Raw genomic sequence first — 27379 nt, 5'->3', positions numbered from 1 at the left:
AAAATTGCTGCTACCATCTTTTTTTTTATTTGATAAGTCCTCTAATTTCAGAACATATATACTGTTTTAGGAGTTTAAAATTTTTTAGTACAAAATTCCCTTTGTGTAAAGATCAAATCTTTGAAATCTTCCAGCATGCAGGAGATTTATAACATGTAAGACGTCATCAACATAAAAAGGAAATTTAAATGATATAATGCCCCTGACAAAATCAATATGTTCATCATGCTGAGAGGGAATTAAAGGGAACATTTTTACTATATTTGGCTAGAAGCAGAAAGTAGCAACTGTTTTACCAATACAGGTTAATACATGGGAATGATATAATATAATATTAACTGAACCATTTTCTGGACAGTGAAAAGGTTAGAGGAAGCTGCCTATTAGGGATAATGATAATGCAGCCCCAGATTGGTTCTCTGAGATGGCACACTGACAATGGGGCAAGCCAGATGTGCCAGTGCATAGTGTGCAAGCTCTGGCCAGTGGTCCAACTTGGACACCCAATAGTCCATGGGGTCCTCACTTCTGAGAGTCAGCCCTCTATTCAATGTAGTCAGCAATGATGTGGCTCAGTAGCTGCCTGTGGGTGCTGCCTGCAGCTAGGCCTAGCTTCTGTGGTTTAAAAATATAGAAGTTGGAGGCAAGTTGGCCATCAGAGGGGATCCTGCCACCATCAGTGACTGCAGAAAAAAAGATTCTTATGAAGCACCTCCTCAAACAGCCACATTTTGTGCTCCCTCTGTGATCGCTGTAGATTGGCAATTATGCCCTTGTATGAGGGATCTATTAACTGCTTGACCTCCAGAGAATTTACCCCCCTTCCTGATCAGGCCATTTTTTGCAATACGGCGCTGTGTTTCTTTAATTGACAATTACGCAGTCATGCAACACTACACCCAAATTAAATTTATGTTCTTTTTTTCCCAAAAATGGAGCTTTCTTTCTGTGGTATTTTAACGCCTGTGTGTTTTTTATTTTTTGCACTATAAACAAAAAAAGACCAACAATTGTGAGAAAAAAAACAATATTTTTGGACTTTTTGCTATAAAACATGTCCAGTAAAAAATTTTTAAAAACCTAATTTTTTCATAGATAAATGTCAAAATGTATTCTGCTACATCATGTCTTTGTTAAAAAAATCCCAGTACGTGTAAATTAATTGGTTTACATGAAAGTTATAGCGTCTACAAAGGGCGGTATATATACTGGAATTTTTTTTTTTATACTAGTAATGGCAGCGATCAGCAAATTATAGCGGGACTGTGGGACAGCGGTGGACATTCTGACACTGTGAGGGAACTGACTAACTGTCACTGACATCCCCAGTGACACTAATACAGTGATTACTGCTTATAAAAAGCACTGACACTGTACTAATGGCACTGGGCAGGAAGGGGTTAACATCTGATCAAAGGGTTAACTGTGTGCTGTTTTACTGTGTGCTGTGTTTAACTGTGTAAGCACATTGCTTTGTATTGCTCTGCTATAAAGAGCAATACAAATCAGTGTGCAGGAGCTGACAGGGGAGAGATCTGTATTGTTTACATACAGGTCTCTCCCCCGTCAGTGGTACTCGGCAATTGCCGGGTGCCGGCGGGGAATCACTGGCCTGGACTCAGTGATTGACAGCCGAGGCTGAGCCGATGGCAGTGCGGGTAGGGCACGTTCGCGGCGTGCCTGTGCCCCCTACCCGGAAATGAAAAATCACATATATATACATGATTATAGGGTGGTGGGAAAGCAGATAAGGTGGCCACCCAACAGGAATCCCTCTCTGATGCAGGATGATCATAAAAAGTATCAAAAAATAAAGTTACACCCAAGCACTTAGAAATCCCCGTAAAAATTTGGAACCCACACCATCCCCATGTACACAATACATGAATGTAAACACACCCTTCAGGGGCACCTACGTACAAAAATGTCACTTGTGCTACATATGGCCACGTATGCTGGAGTGAGAGCAATAAATCCAGGGCCAATATCCATAGTTAACTATAAAGTGATGACCAGTCAGGGCTTTTAAAGCATTGTCTATGGAAAATATAGAGTACCAAAGTGTATTGTCATTTTGCGTACATGCACAATTTTAAAGCTTGACATGTTCAGTATGTATTTACAACCTCATCTATATTATACCAAAAAAATTGATAATATATTATATTTGTGTGCCCTAAAATGAACCTTAGTGTACTTTTAATAAACCTTTGCACAAATATTGTGACATAAAAAATTGGAACTACAACTATTTTCTTGGTATTCTTTCCATTTTCCCCTCAAAATCACATTAAAGGAACCCTCTACGTGCTGTAAATTATCATATCAGTCATGAAAATTGCCAGAATTTAGCACCAAGAACTGTCCCTCATAGACTGCAATTGGGTTCAATGCAGATTTCAGGCAGGATTCAACAAACCCCCATGGAATCCAAGCAGATTTACTCATCCCTAATGCTGAGGGGGGAACTACATTAATATTACCAGAAATGAAAACAAATGGAAATTTGATATGAATACACTAGTTAAGTTTGGCCTATTGGTAGCACTTTTTTTTTTTTTTTACAATTCCTTGCTGATTCTCACTTACAAATCGTATAAAGTGCTTTCTCAAGGTTTCTGGTACTAGTAAGCTATGAGATCCAAAGACAATTTATCCATCAACTAAGGACAGTTCCTGTCCAATTCTGTATCAAAATCATTAAAAAAAGGGCTCAGTTGGGCTATTTGCTTTGTAGAATGTCCCATAATTACACTTAAACTGGACATACAAGACAAGCTTGTTTGAACTCAGATGCCCTAACTGCATCTATATCAGTAAATGCAACAACTTCAGCATCTTCATCCTGTTTACTAGCAGCTGTAAAGAGTAAACCGGACAAACAATTAGCAGTACCATTTGTATTGTGTTGGTAAAAAAAGTGCTGTCTGCCAATCTGGCTATGCACTTTCCTGCTCACCTTACTCTCTTTACGGTAAGCAGTGAAGTTAAAGGACTGTGGCTGGTCCACAAGGTAAACTGTCCAGCACACATGTATGGTGTCCATTTTTCTGTGACCCAAACACATGCAAATCCTTCTTTTTGTACAGTAGATCAATCAGTAGATTCAGACATGAAAGCAGCTGATGTTATATAAAAATCTTGACTTTGCTGTTGAAGTTGAATTGAGCTCTGCCTTTTCCTTTTTCCCAGGCCCCTTATCGATTCATTAATACAGGACTTTGCATTAAAGGGAAAGGTCTACTTATTTTATCCTGAGGCTCAAGCAGTCTTTGAATGATTAAAAACCTTGTTCACGTCTGCTCCTATCCTGAAGCACCCAGATCCTGCCTTAGCCTTTGTCCTTGAGGAATGGCGCTACTTGCTGGAAGGAGCTTCCCGTCCTATCCTCATTTTTGCGGATCACAAGAACCTAGAGTACTTAAGAACTGCAAAACGCCTAAGGCCAAGACAGGCAAGATGGGCACTGTTCTTCTCCCGATTTGTATTTCACTTGACATACCATCCAGGATCAAAGAACGGCAAGCCCGATGCGCTCTCACGCATGTTTCATGACCCAATTGTACCATCCGATCCTGACACGATTCTGCCAACTAAGAACTTTTTACTCCTGCAAACAGACCTTGTAGCACAAATAAGGGAAGTGGCTGATGATCATCCACCCCCTTTGGAGATGCATCTTCAGCTAACAGACGGTCTGTACCTTCACAAGGAACAAATTTACATACCAGAAACACTTAGAACTCTCATCCTTAAAAGATGTCATGATAATCCTTTAGCGGGTCACTTCGGGATCCACAAGACCTCAAATTTGGTCTCCCGTTCCTTTTGGTGGCCAAACGTAATGAAGGATTGTAAGAACTATGTTAGATCTTGCTCAGTATGTCTTTGAAACAAGTCTGATAAAGCCAAAACCTGGGGCCTGTTGGAATCTCTGCCAGTACCCAAAAAGCCATGGAGTATGATTTCTCTGGATTTTATTGTAGAGCTTCCCCCATCTGAAGGGTTCACCAAAATTTTTGTCGTGATTGATCGTCTGTCAAAGATGGCTCACTTCATTCCCTTGAAAGGTACTCCTTCTGCCGCTGAGACTTCTGCTTTTATCAGAGAAATAGTAAGATTACATGGTGTTCCTAACAATATCATGTCCAATCAGGGAGTACAGTTCACTTCTAAGTTCTGGAAAGCTCTGTGTGAGGCACTAGAGATCGAACTTCGCTTCTCTTCTGCATATCATCCACAAGCAAATGGACAAACGGAGAGGACAAACCAGACTCTGGAACAATACTTACGATGTTTCTCATCTTATTCACAGGATGACTGGGTGTCTCTCCTTCCGTTAGCTAAATTTGCATACAACAACTCCATCCACTCTGCTACCAAACAGTCCCCTTTTTACTCCAACTATCGATATCACCCTTCCTTCCTTCCTGAAATACCGGTGGAACCCGCTGTCCCGGCAGTACAAGAAAGGATGGATTTCCTCAGTAGGAACGGCCAAATACTACAAAAAACTAGGTTTAAGCAAGTAACAAAAAAATTTTTGACAGAAAAAGAAGGGGCAACCTAAATCTGAAACCAGGAGATAAGGTATGGTTATCTACCACAAACCTAAAATTGAACTGTCCTTCAAAGAAGCTTGGTCCAAGGTACCTGGGACCATTTACAATTAAGAGAAACATTAACCCTGTGGCTTTTAATTAATACTACCCAAGAATATGAAGATTCATCCAGTATTCCATATCTCCCTGTTAAAACCAACTATACCAAGTGTATTTCCAAATCGAGATCCGGAGACTCCTACTCCACTGCTGGTCGAGGTGGAGGCTATCCTGGATTGTAGAAGGGTGGGGTGGTCAGACCCAGTTCCTCATCAGCTGGAAAGGCTACTGGGAACCATCTGCTAATGTCCATGCTCCACGATTAGTTCGAGCTTACCTTCAACTTCATCCTGAAAAACAAGCTTTAGTAGGCATCCGGAGGCTGCCCCTAAGGGGGGGGGGCAATGTAAGGGAATTCCTGTGAGACGGCTGGCGAATAGATGTGCGCATGTGCACAGAAATGCACGGTCACACACACACGCACGCGCATGTGCACGCGCACGGCGAAGATTGGTGCCAGACGGACTATTTAAAAGGTGCCTCTGCCTGTGCTGAGTGCTGACTGGTCTTCAGCTGTTCCCTGTTTCCTGCTCATTCCTGTGTGATTTCCTTGTTGCTGACCCGGCTTGTTCCTGACCTGACTCTGATTACTCTCCTGCTTGATACTGGTTCCTGACTTCGGCTCTGCTCCTGACTTTGGCTTGCTTATGATTTGGTACCTCGCTGTCTGCCCGTTGATGACCCTGGCTATTCCTTTGACACTGCTCCTGTCTCCCTTCCCTGCTTCCTGCCTTGCTCTGGTGCACACCTGGCGATCTACCATACCAGCTCTGCATATTACTACTGTGCCTGAATCAGAGGATTATCAGTTTTTCAAAGTCTCCAACTGCAAGAGCTTCAAACAACATCTGCTGGCACTCTTGTCCCCCTGGTCCCTAGACACCCTCTTTTCCACTTCCAGTGGGGTCAGGGCTAGTGACACAAGTGAGGCCAACCTCATCATTTCAGTCTCCAATCAGGTATGTGACATAGGCCCTATGCTTTACCTACTCTGTCTGTCCCTGCCAGACAGGTATGCTGTCCTTACACTAGCCACTTCACTAAAGCGTGCCAAAACCCAGGATCAGGGACTTTAAAAGACTCTGCGAGACCCATGATGACCACCAGGGTCACCTTGACCCAGCATAGGCAGTCAGAACGCTGTCCCAGGGGACTGAAGGAATCATAGAGAAACCCAGTTTCTCTTGACTTCCTCCTCCAGCTGTATTGCCTTTCCAGATGAGCATCACCTGCAGTGGGGAATGTAGACTGCACCTTCCTACATACTTGATTGTGATGAGGGGCTTTATTGAAAAGTAGATAGGCTTGTGAGTTGGGATGAATGAGGTCAAGCTAGGCTTTTACAGAAAATGCATATACACTTGTTTAAACCATATAGACAGTTTGAATAAAGTAGTGTCTGTTTTTGCACTGAACAGCTATAAATCAAAATCAGATTTTAGACTATGACCTTAAAATGTCTACTTTTAAAATAAGGTTTATGGCCACGATGGCCCTCTGAAGGCACATTCAGATTTAGCAAAAACAATACACATAGCAACTGGATGCTGAAACTGCTAGAGTGTTCAATACATGTACGGGTGAAGCTCACATTTACATCAACTATCACATGGACATAATTTTTTGATATGCAACCCTGCTGATAATTTCTGTCTTGAGAGACGTTCTCACTGAACTACGAGCATACATTACAAAATACCATATGTATTCAGTAAAGGTATTTTTACAAACTGTAAAATGAGCATAGATAGCTGAATTTAACTTGGTATCAACCACCTGTAATCCCCCAGACATCTGCAGGGGAGGCTCTCTTCCTTACAGAGCTTATCAGGCTGGTTTAAGTGCAGGACCGGTATATAATTTTTCTGCAGTGTAGCCTGCAAAGAAGTCAATGAGCTACTGTACCTGTAATATCTGCTAAAAACAAACGCAGAAAACGATTATCAATCTTTTGTCTGGTAGAACAGTTCATGTATATGTATTCCAACTACAACATGTGATGACCCCAGCTATTTATGTACAGATAGCACAGGTCAACACAGGTTTTAGAACTGCCTCCATCAGGATTTATTACACATCCTGTGACAGATACAACATAAGCAGTTTGTCCGCAGCAAATAAATCATGATACATATTTCTACATTTTAGTCTGTTCTACACTAACTTTGTCAATCAGGGTACCCAGGCACCCTGGGGTGCCTTCAGGTGTCTTCAGGGGTGCCTTTGGCAACCAGACTTAGAGGGTGACCCACCAAATGTGATAGGATCTCAGCTTTGAGCTGGACAAAGTTCTGTAAGGGTTTGAAGACACCATTGACAATATTTAATAGAATGGTTAAACACTATCAAGAGCTACATTTTTCTGAGGCCTGTGTCTAAATATGAGACTGTAGTGTCTTCGGTATTCCAAAATTGCTTCTCTATATTTAGATATACAGTATAGATAAGGTGCAAGATGCTAATCTGGCCAAATTGCCAGAACAAACTTTTTGCATTCTGAAATTCTGAGAATTTCTATTGCATATATCAGCTTTTGAATAGGAATAATAGGAAAACTAAAAAAGGACATAATTGGAATGAATCCACACAATAAACATTAACATGCACAATTCTTTCCTTTTTGAAAAAAACCCATGTTGATTCTGACTTTTTGCCCCATTGATTAGACAAACGTCCCTGGGTGGCTTAGCTTCTGACTGAAGAAAGTTTTACATATACCACAAAGGTGCAAAGCTGTGCACATTTTCTGCCAAAATAGTTAAAGGGAGAATATTTTGACATGCAAACTGGGCTGTGGGTATACACTTTGTCAAATTGCAGAAAGTGCACAACGTAAAGTAATAACAGGCAGGAGGATTTTTCAGAAATTTGACTGCTGGCGGATAGACAAGACTATTGCCAGAAGCCATGGCAAGCAGGGTCATCCTGCATTATCTAACAAGTAAAGCACAATAACAAAAAAAAATAGACAATTTAAAAATATGTTTCAAAATTATTACATTTAAAAATAAAAGTTTTACATTTTGCTTACCAAAAGACATAGGAAATATGTTCATGCTGCATAGGCCACCTTGTTGAGCTTGGACTACACCACATATAACACATCAAAATAAAATTTAAGTAAGATGCACGTACACAAATATAATTATTTAGAAGAATACAGACACATTTTAATGAGTGAAATTTGGAAAACACTTAGCACATACCATGTTAGTTATTACCTTGTGAACTGCTATGCTACACTAAAAAAACAAAAAACAATAGAAATGTGTAAATTATCCTGTGAATGCAGCCTACACCATTCACACTCGCATATGTATGTACTTAAATCAATATACCAGTGCCGCTCTTTCTGCAAAAAATGTGAATAAATCAAATGGCCACTGTGATCAACAGTCTCTTCAATTGTCCTTGCTTCTTGACATATCAAAATCCTTTAAAGCAATTCACCCATCCGTGCTTGTAACTGTACCACTATAAACAATGCCGCCACCACCACCACAGAATGTGCTCTCACCTGGAGCCAATGACCTCACAATAAATGTATGGTCATAAAACACTTGCGTCCCCCTTATGCTGTTCCAGATGTTTCTCCCACTCAGTGAATAAATCCTTTTTCTTCACTTGTTCCTCACTGCAGTAATATCATATACTCTCTTAGGCACTCTCCAGCTCTCACTTCCGCTCAGCAAAATTGACAAAATAGTACTTTAAAACAACTTATTTCCCACTTCAACGGCAGAAATACACTCACTTTCAATAGGTTCTAGATTGCACTAGATAATGCCAGCATTAGAATGCCTCGTACAGTCAGCATATACATCAGCATTCTCTGGTCCAGTTACCATTATTCCGCAAACTCTAAACAATGTGATGTAATTCAGCCCCTCCCCTATGATACGTTACAGGGAGCACATGACTTCCTCAGTGAAGGATTTTGATATGTCAAGAAGCAAGGACAATTGAAGAGACTGTTGATAATAGTGGGCATTTGATTTATTCACTTAGCACATACAAATTTGAAATCACATATTTGGTACAATCTTGTAACATGGTGATGAAGTGTGCTTTTACAGAATTAGGTTTCATTGAAAAAAAAAAAAAAAACATTATAGAGTGTGGTCCAATTTGATACATTAGTTAAAAATGCCTTCCTGATCCCCTAAGGCCCTGGTGCCTAACCTGTGGCCCAGGGCTGCACACAACCCTTTGACACTTACTCTGCAGTCCACAGGGCCCCTGCAGACAGTGGTCTGTTTTAGTGCTTACTCAATCCAGTGAAGGAAAAATATTTTTGTGGCTTCAAATAATTTATTGATTTATTTCTTTCCCATTACACTTACTTTTCTTAGTGACGTCTGTCTCTTTTCTTTTTCTAAGTTTAGTTTTTTCTCTGATGATTTATGATGGATCTTGCTAAGAGAAATATCAAATATAATTTTAAGATGGAGAAAATGTGATTGCTTTCACATGAAATGAGCTGTAGTAGCCATGATCTCTTGCAGTCTCATGCAATGTGTCTCCAGGCTATTGATGTCTCCTGAAGCTTGTCTTCAGTTGCTGCCCATCTACTTCTGTATGTCTTCAGTTTCTGGCAGCCTTCTGTAGCCTTACATTCACTAAATATCATGTGTGGCCCTTTGGTGATGTTAGGGGCCATACTTAAGGTTCTCATTGTCAAGTAAAGTCACCTACCCTGCATTAAGGCAATTTGATACAACCTGAACCAACAATCTATAGTGTCATTATTTCTACTGTGTATATTAATAACCAGTTATATTTTTTTGCATTTAGAAACACATCCAGGCTTTTTAAAACAATCTACAGACTTGACTAAAACTAACTACTGCAGAAGTCTGCTTGGTATCTTAAGTATATAAAGAAATACATTTGCACACAAGCCCAAAAACATAAGCTGCAGACACAAAGTGAATAGTCACCCCAAAGTGTGTAAGTGCTGTGCTGAGGAAGATAACTTCATTTATTTACAATTTGTGACTTGTATTTTTCATTAAATTTGTTAGGGAACAGTTTTACACATGTCATAGTTATAGCATGCACTACGAAAGTAATTACTAGGTATATATATGCCTGTGTGGGTTTCCTCTGGGTACTCAGGTTTCTTCCTACACTTCAAAGCCATGCTGGTAGGTTAATTGGCTCCTGTCTAAACTTGCCCTAGTATGTGTATGTATGTGTGTGAATTAGGGACCTTAGATTGTACGCTCCTTGAGGGCAGGGACTGATTTGAAGGTACAATATATATGTTTACAGCACTGCGTAAATTGATAGCGCTTTATAAATACCTGCAATAAATGAATACATACTACACTGGCCAGAAGTAATTTTCAGTCATATTCTCACACACAGTCTGAAGAAAGTATTCTTTAATTTAATGTAATTTCAAAATAAAATTTTTGTACTTACCATGAAATCGTTTACTTCAGGTTCACTGAGGAACACAGGAATTGTAGAAATTCTAAAACAATCAGGCTATACTGCCACCTACAAAAGCTTGGGACACTGGCAAACAAAAATGTTAAGCCAATCCCCATATAAACCTGGCTCCAATCATCATGATTTAGTTTTGTGAGCAAGAAGTACAAGAGTCAATACCAGAGAACGATAGGACCTGTGCCACTCAATGAACTTTAAGAAAATCTCATTTTCTTTAGCATTCACTGAAGGGCACAGGAACTGTAGACATTTTTAAACAGCTGGGGTATCCAAAAGCAGTCCAGGGGTAGCTAAAAGCCATTAAGAGTTTCAACAGATGTGGAGATAATACTAAAAGAGCATCTGAAGGAATCAACAGCTAAACGAAGGCTAGAATGAAGGGCTAGCCAATATGGAAATTGCAATGGCCGATGAGATGCCTCTGAGGATCAAATTGGTGCTCCTGACCAGGACAGATAATCACCACTAAGGAAAAACAGCCAACTGAAAGAGCTCTAGGCTTCGATAAATGAACTGCTTGTCCAGTTAACCATCCACCAAAACAGGTGCGCCAGCACAAACCAAAATGGGGGAAAACTAGGACAACAACTAACGTGGTCAACAAAAAAATAAATTTTTACTGAGCAAAATTGAAAAGATAAAAACAGATCCTTTTTCTGCAGTTGTCTGAAAACAATTGGTTTTGAAACAACCAAGGTTAATTATCAGGTGTTTCTTGGTAAATCCAACATAGTGGGGTGTGTCATAAATTCCAGACTTGTCAAAACTGTGTACCCCTTAATCGTTCACATACTGGGGGCTGGTATATGGGCCCCCTTTTATTGTTAAAGGGACCTTCCAGATTCTGATAAGTCCCGAGCTCCTGCAGACCCCAACAACAAAAACACCATGTCAGTGCTGTGGGAAAAGGGCCTTTGTCCTCATCAAAATGGGGAAATGTGCTTTGCCAGGAGAATCTCTTCTGAAAATGTACCCCCTCATGTTGAGGGCATATTGTCTGGTATGGTTCAGGAGTGGGGAAGCGGCATGCAGGTCACCGTAATTTCACATATTTACCAGCACACCATGTATTGTCAGATGTCATTAAAAATATTTATTGCAGAAAGATCACAAAACAAAGGACCAATTGCAATGTTTCTGTGCTGCGCAGGACCCCTTTGTGGCTCTGAAACCTTGCACTTGGTCCTTTGTGATCTTTCTGCAATAAAAGTTTTGAAGCACTTGCTACTGAGAAGTCCATATACAAAAATGTGTGCGATGAGAATATTAATATCACCCTTCCCCCTGTTTTCTTGGCCTGCCAGGCTGCATGCTCAGGTAGAGGTCTTTGTGGATTTTTGGGGAAATAGCATACTTTTTTTAATGGGGGCTTCCTTAAAATCCATACCAGATCCAAATTGTCTGGTGTCTGTTCTTACCATTGATTCTGTTTTTTTCTGTGTTGGATAACCCTTATAATTCATACCAGACCAGAATGCCTTGGTATGAACTATGTGGGAACCCCATGCCATTTTCTTTGTTTGAGTGGGGGTCTGGTAAACATGAAGGGAATCCCCGTCTGCTTTGTTTACAAACAGAACAAAGTGGCCAGAAGCTGTTATTTTGCCAGCAATTTAAACAGCATTTTTGGAAATGTCAGTGTTGTTGTAGTAGATTGTATACATCGTACAGATATGCTACTTCACAGGCAGGGCAAGGGCACCCCCAGGCATGTTATTTAAAGGAATATTGCATTTTTAAACTTTTAGCATTACTAAAATTGCTGCTCCCTGCCAAACATAATTAAAAAAAAAATTGCCTTGGTACAAGGGTAGTGTGCAGTACCCCATGCCATCTGTTTGACAATCCCTAGCACATACGCCTTGAAAATGGGCATCACTGTTGACTTCATTGGCATTCAGGTTTAGTAATATTTGCTGAACCTGCCGCATTCCAATCCCAAGTACAGTCAGCTCATCACCAATTTTGTTTCTTTGCTTAATCATAGCAGATGAAGAATGTTTGTAATAAGGTATCGCCATGTTTGCTCTGGGCTCTAATGTTCAATTTACCTTGATGCTAGAATGAAACATGAAAATCTGGCCACATGTACTGCAAATGCTTACAGAAAGAAGGAACATGATTTCCATGCTGCTAAATGGACCAGAATTAACAACACAACGAAAATGTCCTCACCTGATCCCGCATCCTCTCTTGCTGACCTCGGATGGCTAGAGCATGTTGAGGATATTTGTTTTTGAGATGATCCATGAAAGCATCCCTCTTCCTGTCCATGTCAGATTTCTGGAGATTGGTCAGTGCCTCCAGGCTTTGGGCAGCAATCACAGTGTGCCGACGCTCTGAAGTATGCACCAAGCCCACATTGGAGAAACGCCTGGTCCCGTTACCAAGAGTACGGTACTCTCGGGGGTATTCAGCATCGTCTGCAGAGATCATGTGTGACCCAGACCGGCTGGAATCTGCAGAGAGAGGTAAAAATAGGGAGCATGAGATAAACTGATTGCACTAATCCTATGGAGGTTCATATTAGAGATTGCAGGAATTGTTTGACATTAAAATGCTTTGTATACAATGTAACAGCACATGGGTCAGTCAACCTGAGGCTAGGTTCACATCTATGCAGTTTGTGGATTGTAGGATTTCACAGTGCATTCTGCGTTTTTGAACACCCGTTTTTGATGCTTTTGTGTGCGTTTTGCAGGGTTTTTTTGCCAATAGTAAAGGATTGACTTTACTGCCATTTTGATGTGACTTTGGATGAGTATGACTTTTATGTAACTTTGATGCAATTGTTTTTTCGATAAGGAAAATATAACAGTTCTGTTCATGTAGTGAAACTTTGATTTGACTTTGCACTTTCTGGCACTCAAGTAGGAACAAAGTTGTATCAAAGTTACACCCAGCCAAAGTTGCATCAAAGTTGCACCCAGCCAAAGTCACATCCAAGGTGCATCAAAGTCAAACCCATCTAAAGTTGCATCAAAGTCAATACTTTCCTATTGGCAAAAACAAAAAAATGCAAAATGCATCAAAAACGCAACACCTACGTTTTTGGTGTGGGTCCATTGAAGTCTATTACATGCAAAGTCTACTGCGGAGAAAAAAAGTGGCTGACCCTTTCCAAAAAAATGCACCCGCTCGAAATGCACATATGTGAACTAGATCCATAGGAAATCATGTTAAATGGACTGTAGTTTGTTTCGCAAACTGGATAACGCACAGAAATCTGCATGGGTGTGAACCTAGGGTGAGAGGGTATGACTGCTCTACTGGCAGTTTAGCAAATAATTATATTACATATATACTATATATACAGTATATGTATGTGTAAGCAAATATGAATAATGGCAGTGTAATATGTTTCTTTTTGGATATTTAAAGAGTTTTCTGCCCACTTGCATCACTCATTCCAGCCAAATGGTTTCTAAGACATAACTGATGTCTCTCTCCTTGTTAGTTTGTGACTGGCTATCTCACTTCTTAAGCTGGCCATACATGGATAGTAATTTAGCCGATTCAGCAGGGACCGGCTGCATTTCGATCTATGTGTGGCTACTGTGGTTGAACAGAAGTCGATCTACCATTCGATTTCTGTTCATCCTCCCTGTCGGTATATTTCTGCTTGAACAGCAACAAGGGCAGCAAGCTGCAGCACTGATCTGTGTATTCTGATGGCAGGGGACTCCCCCCCTGACATAATACAATGACACAGCTGGAGGAATCCTGCATCTACAGTGAATGTGTGAATGGGGGAATTGGGTCAGTTTTTTGTTCAACCTGATGGTTAAATGAAAGAACTGGCCTATATATGACCAGCTTTAGACCATGGACATAGACCATCCATAATAAACTCCTATTATTTACAGAAAAGATGACATAAAGTGGAAAAACCTAAAAATCATTTTGTTTTTAATCTAAACAACCTAAAAAAGGCTAGCCTCTCATTCCCCGGAACTACCCCCCAGCTATCCCCCTTTATCCCCACAGCTATTCCTCCCATACCACTATCCCCTTTCTCCTAGATTGTAAGCTCCAAGGAGCAGGGCCCTCGAACCCCTCGTGTATCGCATTGTATTGTTATTGTACTGTCTCATGTATTGTCTCCCATTGTAATGTACAGCGCTGAGCGAACTGTTGGCATTATATAAATACTGTATAATAATAATATCTACCCAATCCCATACCATTATGCAGACTGGCATACATATATCAAAGGAACAGTGAGCATGCAACCCCTGCAATGCTGATACCAGCCTACATGCATTTCAGCATGGAGGGAGGGGGACTTTGAGAAACATTTACTAAAAAATGGAGGTCCACATTATGTCCCACCAGAGCACACAGCTGAGAAGCACTGTGCTTACCAGTACTCCTGACACCCAGGAGAGTGTGCCAGCAGCAGAGGCTTATGTGCCGACTACCATCCCCCAAAAGGGCCCAAATAGGTGGTCATTCCCTCTTAGAAGTCCCTCAGACCCCTAATGCGTTCACCATTGTGTAAATAAAGAGACCAGACAGGTTGAAAAAATACTTTTATATGTCAAAATGTTACTAATATTCACATTGCTTGTTCCAGCGATGTCTTTCCATTTTAGTTAGTTTTTATCAAGAATAATTTTCATAAACAACATACAGAGACACAAATTACTTTCAGATACATCAAAATACACAGCATAGCATAGTATGTATCAGTGAAATGCAGGTGCAAGTACATTGAGGTACCATGAATGCTGGAAGTGTGCAAGCCTCCTAGCATGGCATAAGTGTTAAGTATAGCATTTGGGGATGAGACAAATTGCCCAAACCACACTGGAGGTCTGCTACCAGCTAATCTGGGCATCATTGAAGAAATATCGGAGATGCAGTGAGGAAACCCCACATCGGATCAACTTACTATCTCATTTCTGGGCAAATAGGAGGAGGAGCTGAGAGGAGAGCTGAGAAAAAAAAATAAGATAAAAAGGAATAGAGCCTATGGGATGTAAGGGGGGAGATGGGTAGGGAAGGATGAAGATAGGTAGGGAAGGTTGGCCATGGTTCCAGATATGTCTGAAGCTGTCTCCTTATATTTTATTCAGTGCCAAACAAAGAGCCAAAGAAAGAACAAAGCTCCTCCATTCTCACTGCTCAAACTCCTATATGAACACTGAGTGAGCTTTTACTACTGGGGAGGTTTTAAATGCTCAGGGAACTCTGGGGTATCCTTAACAATGATATACACAGTGCCTGGGTGTACGTGCACAATTCTACCAAGAATCTTGTTGTACCTTTTGCTGATAATACCTGCTTATATTATTTCCATATTAGCATGCATCTATTAACTTATGGTAATGTTGTATGCTGGTTGCAGTAGTTCTTCTGCTCCTAATTACTTTGATGAGGTTACTGGTTATTTTCCAGTAAGGGAATCCACTCTGTTCAGAGAGGTCTTGTCTTGGGCAGAGACACTTTTTTGTTTATCAAACTTACTATTCCGCTTAACGAAGGTTCTGATTCTCCTATCTACATCCAGGTTTAGAGCAATATCCTGTTTGGGGAGGGTCATTTCCCATATCTTTCCTCAACAGAGGGCAACAAAAATATAACAAGTAAAGGTTAACCAAGGAAGTGGCATTCAAAATACAGGCTGAATAGTTGCACACATGCACAACACATTTTGTACATCACCACGGATTCACCAAGCAAAATGATCCTCTCCAGTGCTGTGATGTTCACAGGTTCAGAGTCTTCAGCTATCTTGATTGACCAGGCTGGAATGATGTAACGCCTGAGCATGTGCATAGAATTGTGCCTAGACTGTACACTGAGTTCCATGGGAAGATGGTTGTGTGCTAACCATGCTGGTCTAGTGGCTTGAAGCAATAGGGCTTCTTCCAGTCCAGTCAGGACACTATGGGCATGGAGTTTCCATGTTCTTCCTGTGTTTGCATGGCTTTCCTCCAACATGTAAAAAAACATGCTTGAGATAAAATAGGTTATTTGCCTCCTGTTTAAATTTCCCCTAGTATGTGTGTGCATGTGATAGAGGGAAGATTATAATCTCCTTGAGATCAGTGACATCGCCCCCACACCTGGACCACACCAGAGGGGTGACACTGGTCCCATCATTTATGAGCTGCTGCTATCATTCTCTCAGAGCCATCAGTGAGACGCAGGACAGCTCTGGATAGAGGGCAGGGCTGCCCAAGTTAACAGCAGGTGATTGGTTGAGGATAGTAATGGGGGCCTGAGGACAGTAATTGGGTCTCTGAAGAAAGTAATGGGGGGCGGAGTACAGTAATGGAGTCACTGAGGACTCACTGATGGAGTCACTGAGTATTGCTACAGGACGGCTTTGCTGTTCAAAATCAGATTGATATATGTGAATTTTAATTTCAGCCCTACCCGCACTACTATTGGCTCCTGAGGATGTAAATCACTGGGTCCCGGATGACGATTTTTGGCCAGGACTCAGTGATAGTCGGCGAAGCTGATAGGGGAGGGATCTATGTGTAAATAACACAGATCTCTCTCCTGTTAGCATGGACGTACTGCTTTCTATCTTTCTGCACAGCAGAGAGATAGAAAGCATCAGGTCTGCTTAATAAAGCACAACACAGTACACAATAAAAACACTCCCTAACACACAGTTAACCCTTTGATTGCCCCAGATGTTAACCCCTTCCCAGAGGTGTCCCTAGGATTGATGTCACCCGATGCGGTAACACTTGGTGACACCCCCTCTGACAATCCCCGCGGAATGGATTGGATCTGCAGATTGAGCATAATGGATCGGACTCCGATCCATTATGCTCAATCCGCAGATCTGATCCATCCTGCGGGGATCGTCAGCTTTCTTTACAATTTACCTTTTCTTGGAGCGGGTCCTGTGTCACACCGTATAGGCTGCATGCCGATGATCCCCTTGATTTACAACTTACATTTTTGTGGAGTGGGTCAGGTGTCACCCCGTGCGGACCGCACCCCCCCCACCTGCCTCGGGACGCCACTGCCCCTTCCTACCCAATGTCATTAATACAGTGTTGTGTTTTTTATTAGCACTGATCACTGTATTAGTGTCACTGGAGATGTCAGTGGCAGTTAGTCAGTCCCGCTATAAGAAGCTGATTGCTGCCATTACTAGTATAAAAAAATAAACATTCCAGTATATATATCGCCATTTGTAGACGCTATTACTTTCATGCAAGCCTATTAATATACACTTATTGGGATTTTTTTCTAGCAACAACATATAGAAGAATACATTTTGGCCTAAATTTATAACGAAATTTAATTTTCTTTATTGGATATGTTTTATAGCAAAAAGTCAATAATATTGTTTTTTCTTCAAAAATGTCAGTCTTTTTTTTTGTATACAGCACAAAAAATAATAAATGCAGAGGTGATCAAATACCACCGAAACAAAGCTCTATTCATAAGAAAAAAAATGACATAAATTTAATTTATGTACAGTGTTGCATAGATGTTTTACCGCACCAGATGACACCAACACTAGTGACACCACTGCTTGGGGGTAGTTAATGTGAATGTACAGTATGTAAAGTGCTACATAAATTAACAATGCTATATAAATACCTGTAATAAATACATGTTTTGTGATTCAATTACAAATGACAGTACTGAAATACATAGCTGCAATTTATTGTTTGAATGTACACCAGTCATATAGAGCAAGCTGTTAATTTGTTACTCAGACGGATTTATAGAAATGCTGTATGTTCACTTTCTGCACAAGGATGTCAAGGTCAGGCTGATAAAATCATTAGATGAACAGGGATACACCTGTGCTATTGATATGCCTTTGAACATGGTCTGTTACTCATGTGTTATACATCTACCTCTTTACACTCGTCTAGAGCAATTGTCAAGATTTCTTTCTGCAACCTTCCCGTATCTGTCTTCTAAACCTTGATTCATTATTCATATTTACAAAGGGGGAAGGATTCATCTAGTGTTTTAATTATTTATATCTTGCAAATAATCACTGGGAAGAAAGTTGGATGTGAATGCTGTGAATATATAACATAGGGTCTTCCTCATTTGTGAATCTAATGGCAATTCATCTAACGTCTTCTTTGCTGATAAAAATTATGTTTTCAGGCAAAATCAGTACAATTCTGCTAGAGGAGCTTCATTTCTTGAAGTGCCCATAAGGTGTCATGTTGCACAATTGCCTTATTGCCATATAGCATGATAATGAGATACAATGTTCTAATATACCAGGCTACCGAAGTGTTGGATTGCCAAATGCAGGGACGTTGCAAGGATTTTTGTCTACTCAGGTGAAGGTGCATTTTGCTACACCCCCCACCGCCATCCTCCCAGCACTCCCCTTCCCTCCACAATGGCGGTATGTAATGAGGGGGGTCATGCCCCGCTTCCCCTCACTGGCTATGGGCAGGTGAGGCAAACTAAAGCTTCCACTCTGTGCTGTGGGAGGGTGCAGTGTTAGGGATTGGAAGACAGGCATGTTAAATTATTTTAGGCAGTAGCAGGACTACCAGGGTCACAAAGGTTGTACTTGTGACTGGGCCCTTGTGTTCTGCCACTCTAGGACCCCAAGAGCCCAGACTGTAGCTCCAGGGTTGCTGGCTGTAGTTGTTAGTTATATGTAAAAAACTTATTGTAAAGACAAATGCGCACTTACATGGGAACAGATCAAACAAGGCATCAATCACATGTGCTGATATGGGTGTACTGGGTGTACCAATATGACTGCGGCCGTTTGTGTCGGAAATTACGTCACCACATTCCGGTCCCCGACCTACCCTGATGAAGTCACGTGACAGTGATGTAATACGTAGGTCAGAGAGCAGGATGTGGTGATGTCATTTCTGACACAAGCCATATTTGTACACCCATATCAGCACATGTGATTGATGCCTTGTTTGATCTGTTCCCATGTAAGTGCGCATTTGTCTTTACAATAAATTTGATTCATTTACAATATTACACTATGGAAGCATTTTTTCTTGTCTCCCTGGGTGCTGTGAGCTGGCTGTTTTTTCTGGTCCAACGAACCCCTGGCAGGAGTTCTGTGCGCTGGCTGATTTCCGTGTCCAAAGGTGAAAGATATATTACCACTGCTGAACAGTATGGTCCACCATTGAGGGGGATATCATCCCTACATCGCCATTTGGGATTCCACTTAAAGGGCCCATGCAGTGAGTGTCCTGAAAGCCTTTTGGCCCCTTGGGGTCTGGGCGCGGAGGTGAGGAGGCAATTTAGCCGGTGTGGGATTCAACAATCATTTACTTATCCACGTTGTGTTTTTTTTATTATGCGTTTTTGTTGGACGTTTCTGCACATGGACTTTATGTTGCATTTATGATTTTATTAGTCACGTGTTATTTATTTCTTCATTGTGTTATTGTAATTTACGTTGCACAGTAATACATTCATTTGGTTTCACTGTGCGTTTATATCACCATTTTCTGTTTTATATTAGTTGCACTCTATATATATTTGCCACATTTATTTACGGTATTTATATGGTCACTTATTAGTCATTTTATGTCACATGGCCCTTTGATGCACATTGTGTTATGACTCTTTAGTCGCATGATCACAATTTTTGGCCTCACTGTGCGTTGTTATTGTCATTCTTCCGTGATAACTGGTTTGTTCACTTTTAATATTAAACACTTAATTTTGTATTTTTCACATTTGGCTCCAATTTCTCATCAGTTGTATTCACGTTATTTCATTTATGTTGTGACGGACTCATATGTCCCACTATTACTGTGATTTAGTTAATATTTCATTTTTCCCTGATCATTTTCGTGCGTTTTGCCCACGGTCACAGTTTATTGTCTGTTACACTTTTTGGTCCTCATTTTGGACCTTTATGATTTCACCTTTCCCTTCATTCCCATATTCCTTCCATTTACTGATTATGTTATGGTGTATTATCTATTGTCTTCTCATCTCATTATTTGTTTTAGAATGTCTGTGGCATTATTGTGATTACGCAACATCAATTTTCTGTTTGTTGTTTAGAGAGTGTCTATTACACTCTCTTTCACACTACCCAGAGCCAGCACTGGCGGCCCGACCCCCCTTCACACGAACGGGAAAGGAGAGAGAGAGACAGATGAGCTCCTCCTCCTCCTGTCCCTCTACTCCTGAGTGTTACCATGGCCCAGCTACATCATGGAGGATGCTCAGACTGCCTGAGCATCCTTTCTGGGGTGAATGAGCTCACCATTCATGGTGTCCCCCCTCCTATCAGTTGCTTCTCCAGGCACTGTTTCCAGTGATTGACAGCTCTGGACCAGGAAGTGATGTCATACACATCACTTCCTGGTCTGTACACAGGAGGGAGACTAAGCTCCCTAAGACAGATGAATGTCTGCTGAGCTCCTGCTGCCCATCCCAGTGACACCCACCAAGAACACACCAGGCCTGGTAGACATGATGGGGGCGTTGCACAGGGTGGCTGCACATTGCGGCAGTTGTGGAAATGATCAGCGGCTTTGCAGCTGCATGTATCACTTCTACATTGAAAGCCAGCTTCAGTTGGCTTCACAAAAGTATACAAACTTCCGGACAGTATAGCGGCCAGGAGTGTGTTAACATATGTCTGCAACATTGTTAAAAATCCCAATCCTCAGTAAGTGGCAGGGGATCCCAAACACAATTACTCCTACAAATATTGGAGCATGTGGCCTTGTAACAGAGGCAATGCTTGGAACCTAAGATACTTTGCCTGGTGTTACTTTATGCAATATAGCATCCCCATCCAACAGTACATCCCCCTCAGCTAGAAGTATATATGCTGTAGTCCAGAAGATATCGTCCTTCTATGTAGCCTATACATTCAACAGCCCACAGACACCTGTTTTCACCCCTCCACTAAACACACACAAATTCCATTTGCTTACAAAAGTCCCAATTAGCTACCACATACCACTTTTCTTTACTAACAATTACAACTGCCAATCAGGTAGAGGGAAGAGTAAATGAACATCATACAGACAATGTAATGTTCTTACGTTATGAGTGTAGCAGAAAGAAAATTGTGATGTGCTGTAAGCCATCCATACTTAAATCTTAAGATGGATACTATCTTCTCAGCAGCGGAGACAAGTTCAGGGCTCCAAATGCTGTTGCCTTTCTTACACTGGTGTCTCTAGGCAAGAGCTTACATACCCAGTTATAAATCTGTTTTTGAATCTATGTTTTCAGGCAAAACTGCTTGTCATACAGCTCCTTGTGAAGTGTACAACTAGAGAAACAGGCAATTTCTCTATTCATCAGACTGCCAAGAGAGGTCAGCTCCTACGCTGGTTCACCCTACTTAGTGATGAGTGTTTTTTTTCTAGGAGAGTTTATGAAATGGTAAGAATGGACAAAGTACATTTAAAAATAACACAAACAAAAAAAGAAAAGGTGAAAGAAAACAAAGAAAATAAAAAAAATGAGCAAAATCAAAGATCTGGTTTCGCTGATTATAATGTAGATGTTAATACCCAGGTGCTCTCTTTGACAATTACACTGCAGGCTCCTTTATCACAGGGACAAATGACTGTCATTATTGATGCACAATTCTAACACACGTTAATGGCTCACGAAAATTATTTCAATTGTTAAATTCAATTGTTAAACATGGGTTTCTGACTTTAGATTTTAACAAAGGCTTTAAACCAATCAATAAAAGAAGATTAAAATTACAATAATAATGGTTCAGTGTTTATATGTGGAGGCGAAATGCCTGTTTTGCTAGCATGAATGAAGCTGATTCTTACAACGATTAGTAAACCAGCAAATAAAATGTATATTCTGGAATATTTAGGTAACATTGGTCCATTCTGCGAAAGATGGTCAAATTTCACACCAGCTGATTGCACACTGGAATAGAGAACATTAGTTATTTTGTCACCAGTCATTTAATAGAAGAGAAGAAGGCAGTTACACTCAGCATTGCTAATTAAGAGCCAACTTGTAGGACACATTCATTATAGTTATTATTTGATGAGCTGGGTAAAATGAACAGTAAGTAATGAAAACCATCATCATCAGACACACAAAACAAATGCTCATGTGGTATTCACTAGAATTTGTAATACAAAACAGCTCTATAAGAAATGCACCATTCATTCACTAGAAAATGCCATTGGTGCAGTATCAGAAACAGATCTAGTCATTTTTAGGCATTTGTTGGCCACTGAGCAAACTGACACACTTGTTAGAGATTCTGTATATAGCCATAGAGAAAGCAGCAGATGAACACATGTGGACTGTGCACTGGTTGTTTTTGCATTCTAGCTTTCCAGATTCTGCAATCTGTTTATAAGTGGCCTTGTTTCTTGCACACAAAGCACACGTTTTTTGTTGCATGTTATTGCTTTTATTCTTATTTTTCATCTTTAAAGCAAATCCAGAGACAGAAGCACTGTCACTATTAATGCTTTCTGTTTTATGCTTATATTCATCCATACATTTTGCCCTTAACAAATTCCAATATCAGTTTATCATCTGGACGAGCATCAAGCACTGTGACAAGCATTTCATAACTTTCTGGTTAATCACTAAGTAATAGTGCTGCGACATGAAAATCTTTTATTTCTTCTCCTATACATCTTAGGCATTCAACCATTTCCAATGTGTACCTTATGTAATCTGACATATCCTGACTTTTCAGCAGCATGGTTTGGTATAGTTTTCTATATCAAATACAGTTTATTGCTGAGATTAGCTCTTTCATGCACCTTTTGTAATCCTGCCCACATTTCTTTAGCGATTTCACACTTACATACAGTATATGTATAATATGATCATCTTCTATGCTAGGAGAGATAGTGCTCTGAGCTTTCTGATCATTCTTTATCCACTCATCTGAAGGGTGTTGTCAGGGAACAAGAAGATCGCCGCAGCGCATGAATCTGCAATCTGCGCATGTTCATGCTCCACGGATACTTCAAGCCTACCGCTGTCGTCATCCTGAGAAACGAGCCCTAGTGGGCATCCAGAGGCTGCCCATTGGGGGGACAATGTCAGGGAACAAGAAGATCGCCGCAGCATATGAATCTGCGCATGCGCAGGATTCCGACAAGGCATACAGGCAGGCGAGCACTAGGACCCAGGCGCGCCTGTCACCAATGACGGAACGGGCAGGCACTAGGACCCAGACACGCCTGTCGGCGCTGGGCGGGCTATTTAAAGAGCACTTCCTTGCTGATTCAGTTGTTACTGGTCTCCAGCTCTCCCCATGTCCTGCTTGTCCTGTGCGATTCCTTTGGTGCTGACCCGGCTTGTTCCTGACCCGACTCCGATTACTCTCCTGCTCCTGGTTCCTGACTTCGGCTCTGTTCCTGACTTTGGCTTTTCCTCCTGATTCTGTACCACGCTGCCTGACTGTTGATGACCCCAGCTATCCTATGACTCTGCTCCTGTCCTGTGTCCTGGCTACCTACCTTGCTCTGCTGCACATCAGGCAATATACCTTCATTTTCATCTTGAATTTTCAAGACTGGTAGTCCAGGTTTGTCAGATTTGCAAATGAAAGCTTTGTTGCAGCTGTGTTACTGGCCACTTGTTTTTGCATATTGCACTTATTTGCTGTAGCTGGCTATTACTGGGTGTCTGGGTGATTTTTTGGGGCCCATAACCTGTTAGATATTCTATATATAGCCCTACAGAACAAACAGTCCACAGTCCACAGACAACACCCTAATAACTACATAAATCCTCCTTACCAAATAGTATTTTTGATCATTTTTCTGTTCAGGAATTTATTATTAATATTATTATACAGTATTTATATAGCGCCGAAGGGTGTGCTCAGCGCTGTACATTAGCAAGGGGGACAGAACATGAGACAATACAGTATAATACAATACACAAGGGGTTCGAGGGCCCTGCTCTTTTGAGCTTACGATCTAGGAGGGAGGGGATAGTGGTACAGGAGGAAGTGGCTGTGGGGGATGGAGTGGTAGGAGGAGTGGAGGTGATCGGTTGTTAGGTGAGGGTGGGGTAGGCTTCCCTGAAGAGATGGGTTTTTAGGGTGCGCCTGAAGGTGAGGAGGGTAGGTGACAGTCTGATGGATGGGGGAAGTCCTGGAGAAGTCCTGCAGTCGGGCGTGGGAAGAGGAGACCAGGGAATTTAATGTGTTGGGCAATCGGGAGCCAGTGAAGGGATTGGCAGAGGGGGGTGGAAGATGTGGAGCAGTTGGTGAGGTGGATGATAATACAAAAATCCTTTACATATGTACCAGTGTATACTTTTAAAATTACTCATTTATTTGCAGTGAGGATGAGCTCAGTGCATAGCTTGTCAACCAATGCAACAGGTCAGTCATATGTCTGTTTCCTACAGTCATGACTCCCTTCAGGGAAAAAGACATCTCTGCTACAGGACGGAAGTCTATTAGCAAAAAATATTTTAATGCAGTAATAGGTACAGTGCAGCACTGTGAATTGTAGGCCTTCGATGAGTTCAGGAAAATAGTTGTTCTATACATTTGAAAATGATATACGGCTGAGGTTGTTCTTCATTTGTTTTGTTCAGTCTTGGGATCTTTCTTAGTTCCTTATTTCTCTTTGTATTTTTACATTTCTAGAAATAGGCAACCTGCCTACTAAAGATACCCTCTTGATCCAGTCACATAGACATGTTACTGAAGATCATAGGACAATGATATAACAGTTTGTAATATTATTTAAGTCTAGCACAGTAAAGCCTGTTTAAAAACAGCCATGCAAGTCATTGCTTTTTGCCCCTCAGCCCAGATGCACATCCAAATCCACTGGTGTACAGTGCAAATATATCCCAATATCCCAATATTATACAGCAATTTATTCCAAATTACATACAGCTATTTCAGGCTATTTGCTCAACATCATTGCAGTGTACGTGAAACCTTGGCTTCTATGATGTAGGACTTGGGAAACAACTGTTTTGCAAGGATGATGACCAAATATCCTGAAACAGCTGTGTGCAGCTTGGAATAACTGGCTTTAGAACATTAAGCTATACTTGCACTATATGCCAGCTGTTTTGGATATGAATCTAACTAGGGGCAAAAAAGGCAATGATTTGCATGACTCTGCCCACTGTCCCAAAATGAAGAACAGTCCTCTTATTTTTGGGATATGTGACAGAATAAGACATGAATACCTTCTGATTTAACCCTTTCGCTGCCAGAGCCATTTTTGCATATTTGTTTTGCACACATTTTTTTAAAAAATCATTTTAGGCTTGAAGATTACAAAACCCCCCCAAAGATTATATATTTTCTGAAAGCAGACACCATAGAGAATAAAACAGTAGTAGTTAAAATTTTTTTATATCACAAGATATTACCGCAAAAGTCTAGAAAATGTAACATTTCAGTAAAAAACACAATATAGAGACATTTAGAGCAAACAAACTACCCAATAAAGCAATAAATTACCCAGATTTTGGTAAATTATAAAGAAAGAGGTTACACCGAGTACATAGTTACCCACCATGTCAAACCTTAAATTTGTGTGCGCCCGTGAAATGTTGAAAAACTTCAGTTCTCTATATTTTCTACAGGCGATGGTTTAAAAGCCCCTACAGGTCATCAGTTTAGTGTTATGGTGTTACATCTTGTGCCGCAATGATTGCTCTCACTCTGGACCCTGCATGTCTCCTCTGTGCTCCACTGAATGTATTGCAATGCAGATCGCATTATAATACATTTCTTCCCAACTATGCTAGTGGGGTAAAGTGGTTCAGGGACCCAAAAGGGACATCATACACGCTGCTTTCCAGGTCACAAGAAGGGAACACACATCCGCTCTCCTCCCTCCCCTCTACTCAGCGGCACCCACTATATTGGGTCCAAGGCCCGCAGATGGGCAAGTGGAGCCTGGAATACATGATGGGGTTTGCACACAGGGGGTGCCATTACTGGGGGTGTGTGGAAGTATCAGGCAGCAGCATAGCCGCCCCGATGCTTACACTTGACAGGCAGGAGCCTGCTTTTCTTACACTGCAGCCATTGATTGTGTATAAGGCAGGCGATAGACGGGCCGTTTATCGGCTGAATTGTCGGCCGATAAACGAAAAATCGGTCGTTTCCGTTGGCGATGCTGCCACAATGTCCACGAAAAATGGCCAATTTTCGTGGATTTTCCAGCATGACCGATAAAAATAAACGAGAAGATCCGGGAAAAACAGCCAATGGGCTGGCCCCACTAATGGCGTGAATATCGGCCGATTTTTCGCGCGGATGAAAATTCGGCCGATAAACGACTAGTCTATGGCCTGCATTAAACCCCCTGCTGTCAGGCTGACAGGCCCATACAATGTACAATGCACTGATTAGATTCAAGATTTTTTGGTTGCTTTAATCCCTTCTTACCATAACCTGTATGGTTATACTTTCTTATTATTCTATAGATGCTAGTCAGTACGTAAGACAATGAAGTAATGGTCATAGGGTATATCAATGGTCATGACAAACTATATCAAATTATGAGTGTATTGAACTTATCCTCATTATTGATTATAATAAATCTACCAATCTGGACAGGAATTTGGGTGTCTTCTGCAGTCTTGTTAGCAAACTAGAACCCCTTTTCACAGCAGATATAAAGAAAAACAGCAGAAAAGGTAAATAAAACATATTTGGTAAAATAATATTTGACCAAATATGTGTATGTCCAAAAGATGGGGCTACTCGTCAAAAAGTGAGGATACTTGCTTCTAAAGCAGCATTTTCACTGATACCACCAAAGCATTTTGCAAAATAAAATGTCAATATAATTTGCTAGTGCTGGGTTTGGTCCTAAATATATAAGTTTTTTATAAAAACTGTGCTTTTTTTCCTAAGGTTAATTTTCCTAAGGTTAATTTTCCTAAGGTTAAGCTGTGCTTATTCAATCATCCAAACTTTTGAAAAAAAATGTATTTTTTTATTTTACTTGCCCATCTTCAAGTATTCAAATTGACCACATCTTACCTTATTTAATAAGCTGAAGGTAGATTAATTTTGTTAAATGAATAGTTTTCTTTTCTTTAGTAAGTTAGCTCCGCTCTTTGGTGTGTGACAGACCCAACAGGGACAGGGGCTTTTAGAGGGGACTAGGGGCTAGCTGATTATGACCCATGCAGAGAGCAGATCCTTCTCTAATGATGACAAACAATGTGATGAACGCTGAGAGCGAGGCTTGGATTAATTCTCTGCATACAGACAATAAATCTTCCTCTCTGGATTGGATGGAAAGATGTAAGGTTAATGGTCAGAGGAAATATGGTGGCCCTCATGTGGACTGGGTTGGAGAAGCTCCTCT

At 41.0% G+C, this 27379-nt stretch overlaps 1 protein-coding gene across 13 annotated transcripts in view; it reads right to left on the bottom strand.

Annotated features, from left to right (window-relative positions):
- Positions 1-27379, bottom strand: part of SRCIN1 (SRC kinase signaling inhibitor 1) — a 712759-nt gene that overhangs the window by 421903 nt on the left and 263477 nt on the right. For all 13 annotated transcript variants that reach the window (XM_089690024.1, XM_089690017.1, XM_089690015.1 and 10 more), the window contains exon 2: positions 12294-12577. In XM_089690024.1, coding sequence (XP_089546150.1) covers positions 12294-12577 — 284 coding nt within the window. The remainder of the gene's footprint in view (positions 1-12293; positions 12578-27379) is intronic.

Source organism: Staurois parvus, unplaced genomic scaffold, assembly GCF_062004578.1.
Source record: "Staurois parvus isolate SC_StPar_1 unplaced genomic scaffold, SC_StPar_1.0 ptg000511l, whole genome shotgun sequence".
In the NCBI taxonomy this organism is placed as follows: domain Eukaryota; kingdom Metazoa; phylum Chordata; class Amphibia; order Anura; family Ranidae; genus Staurois; species Staurois parvus.
The sequence above is the reverse complement of the archived record's forward strand: the minus strand, read 5'-3'. Positions and strand labels throughout refer to the sequence as shown.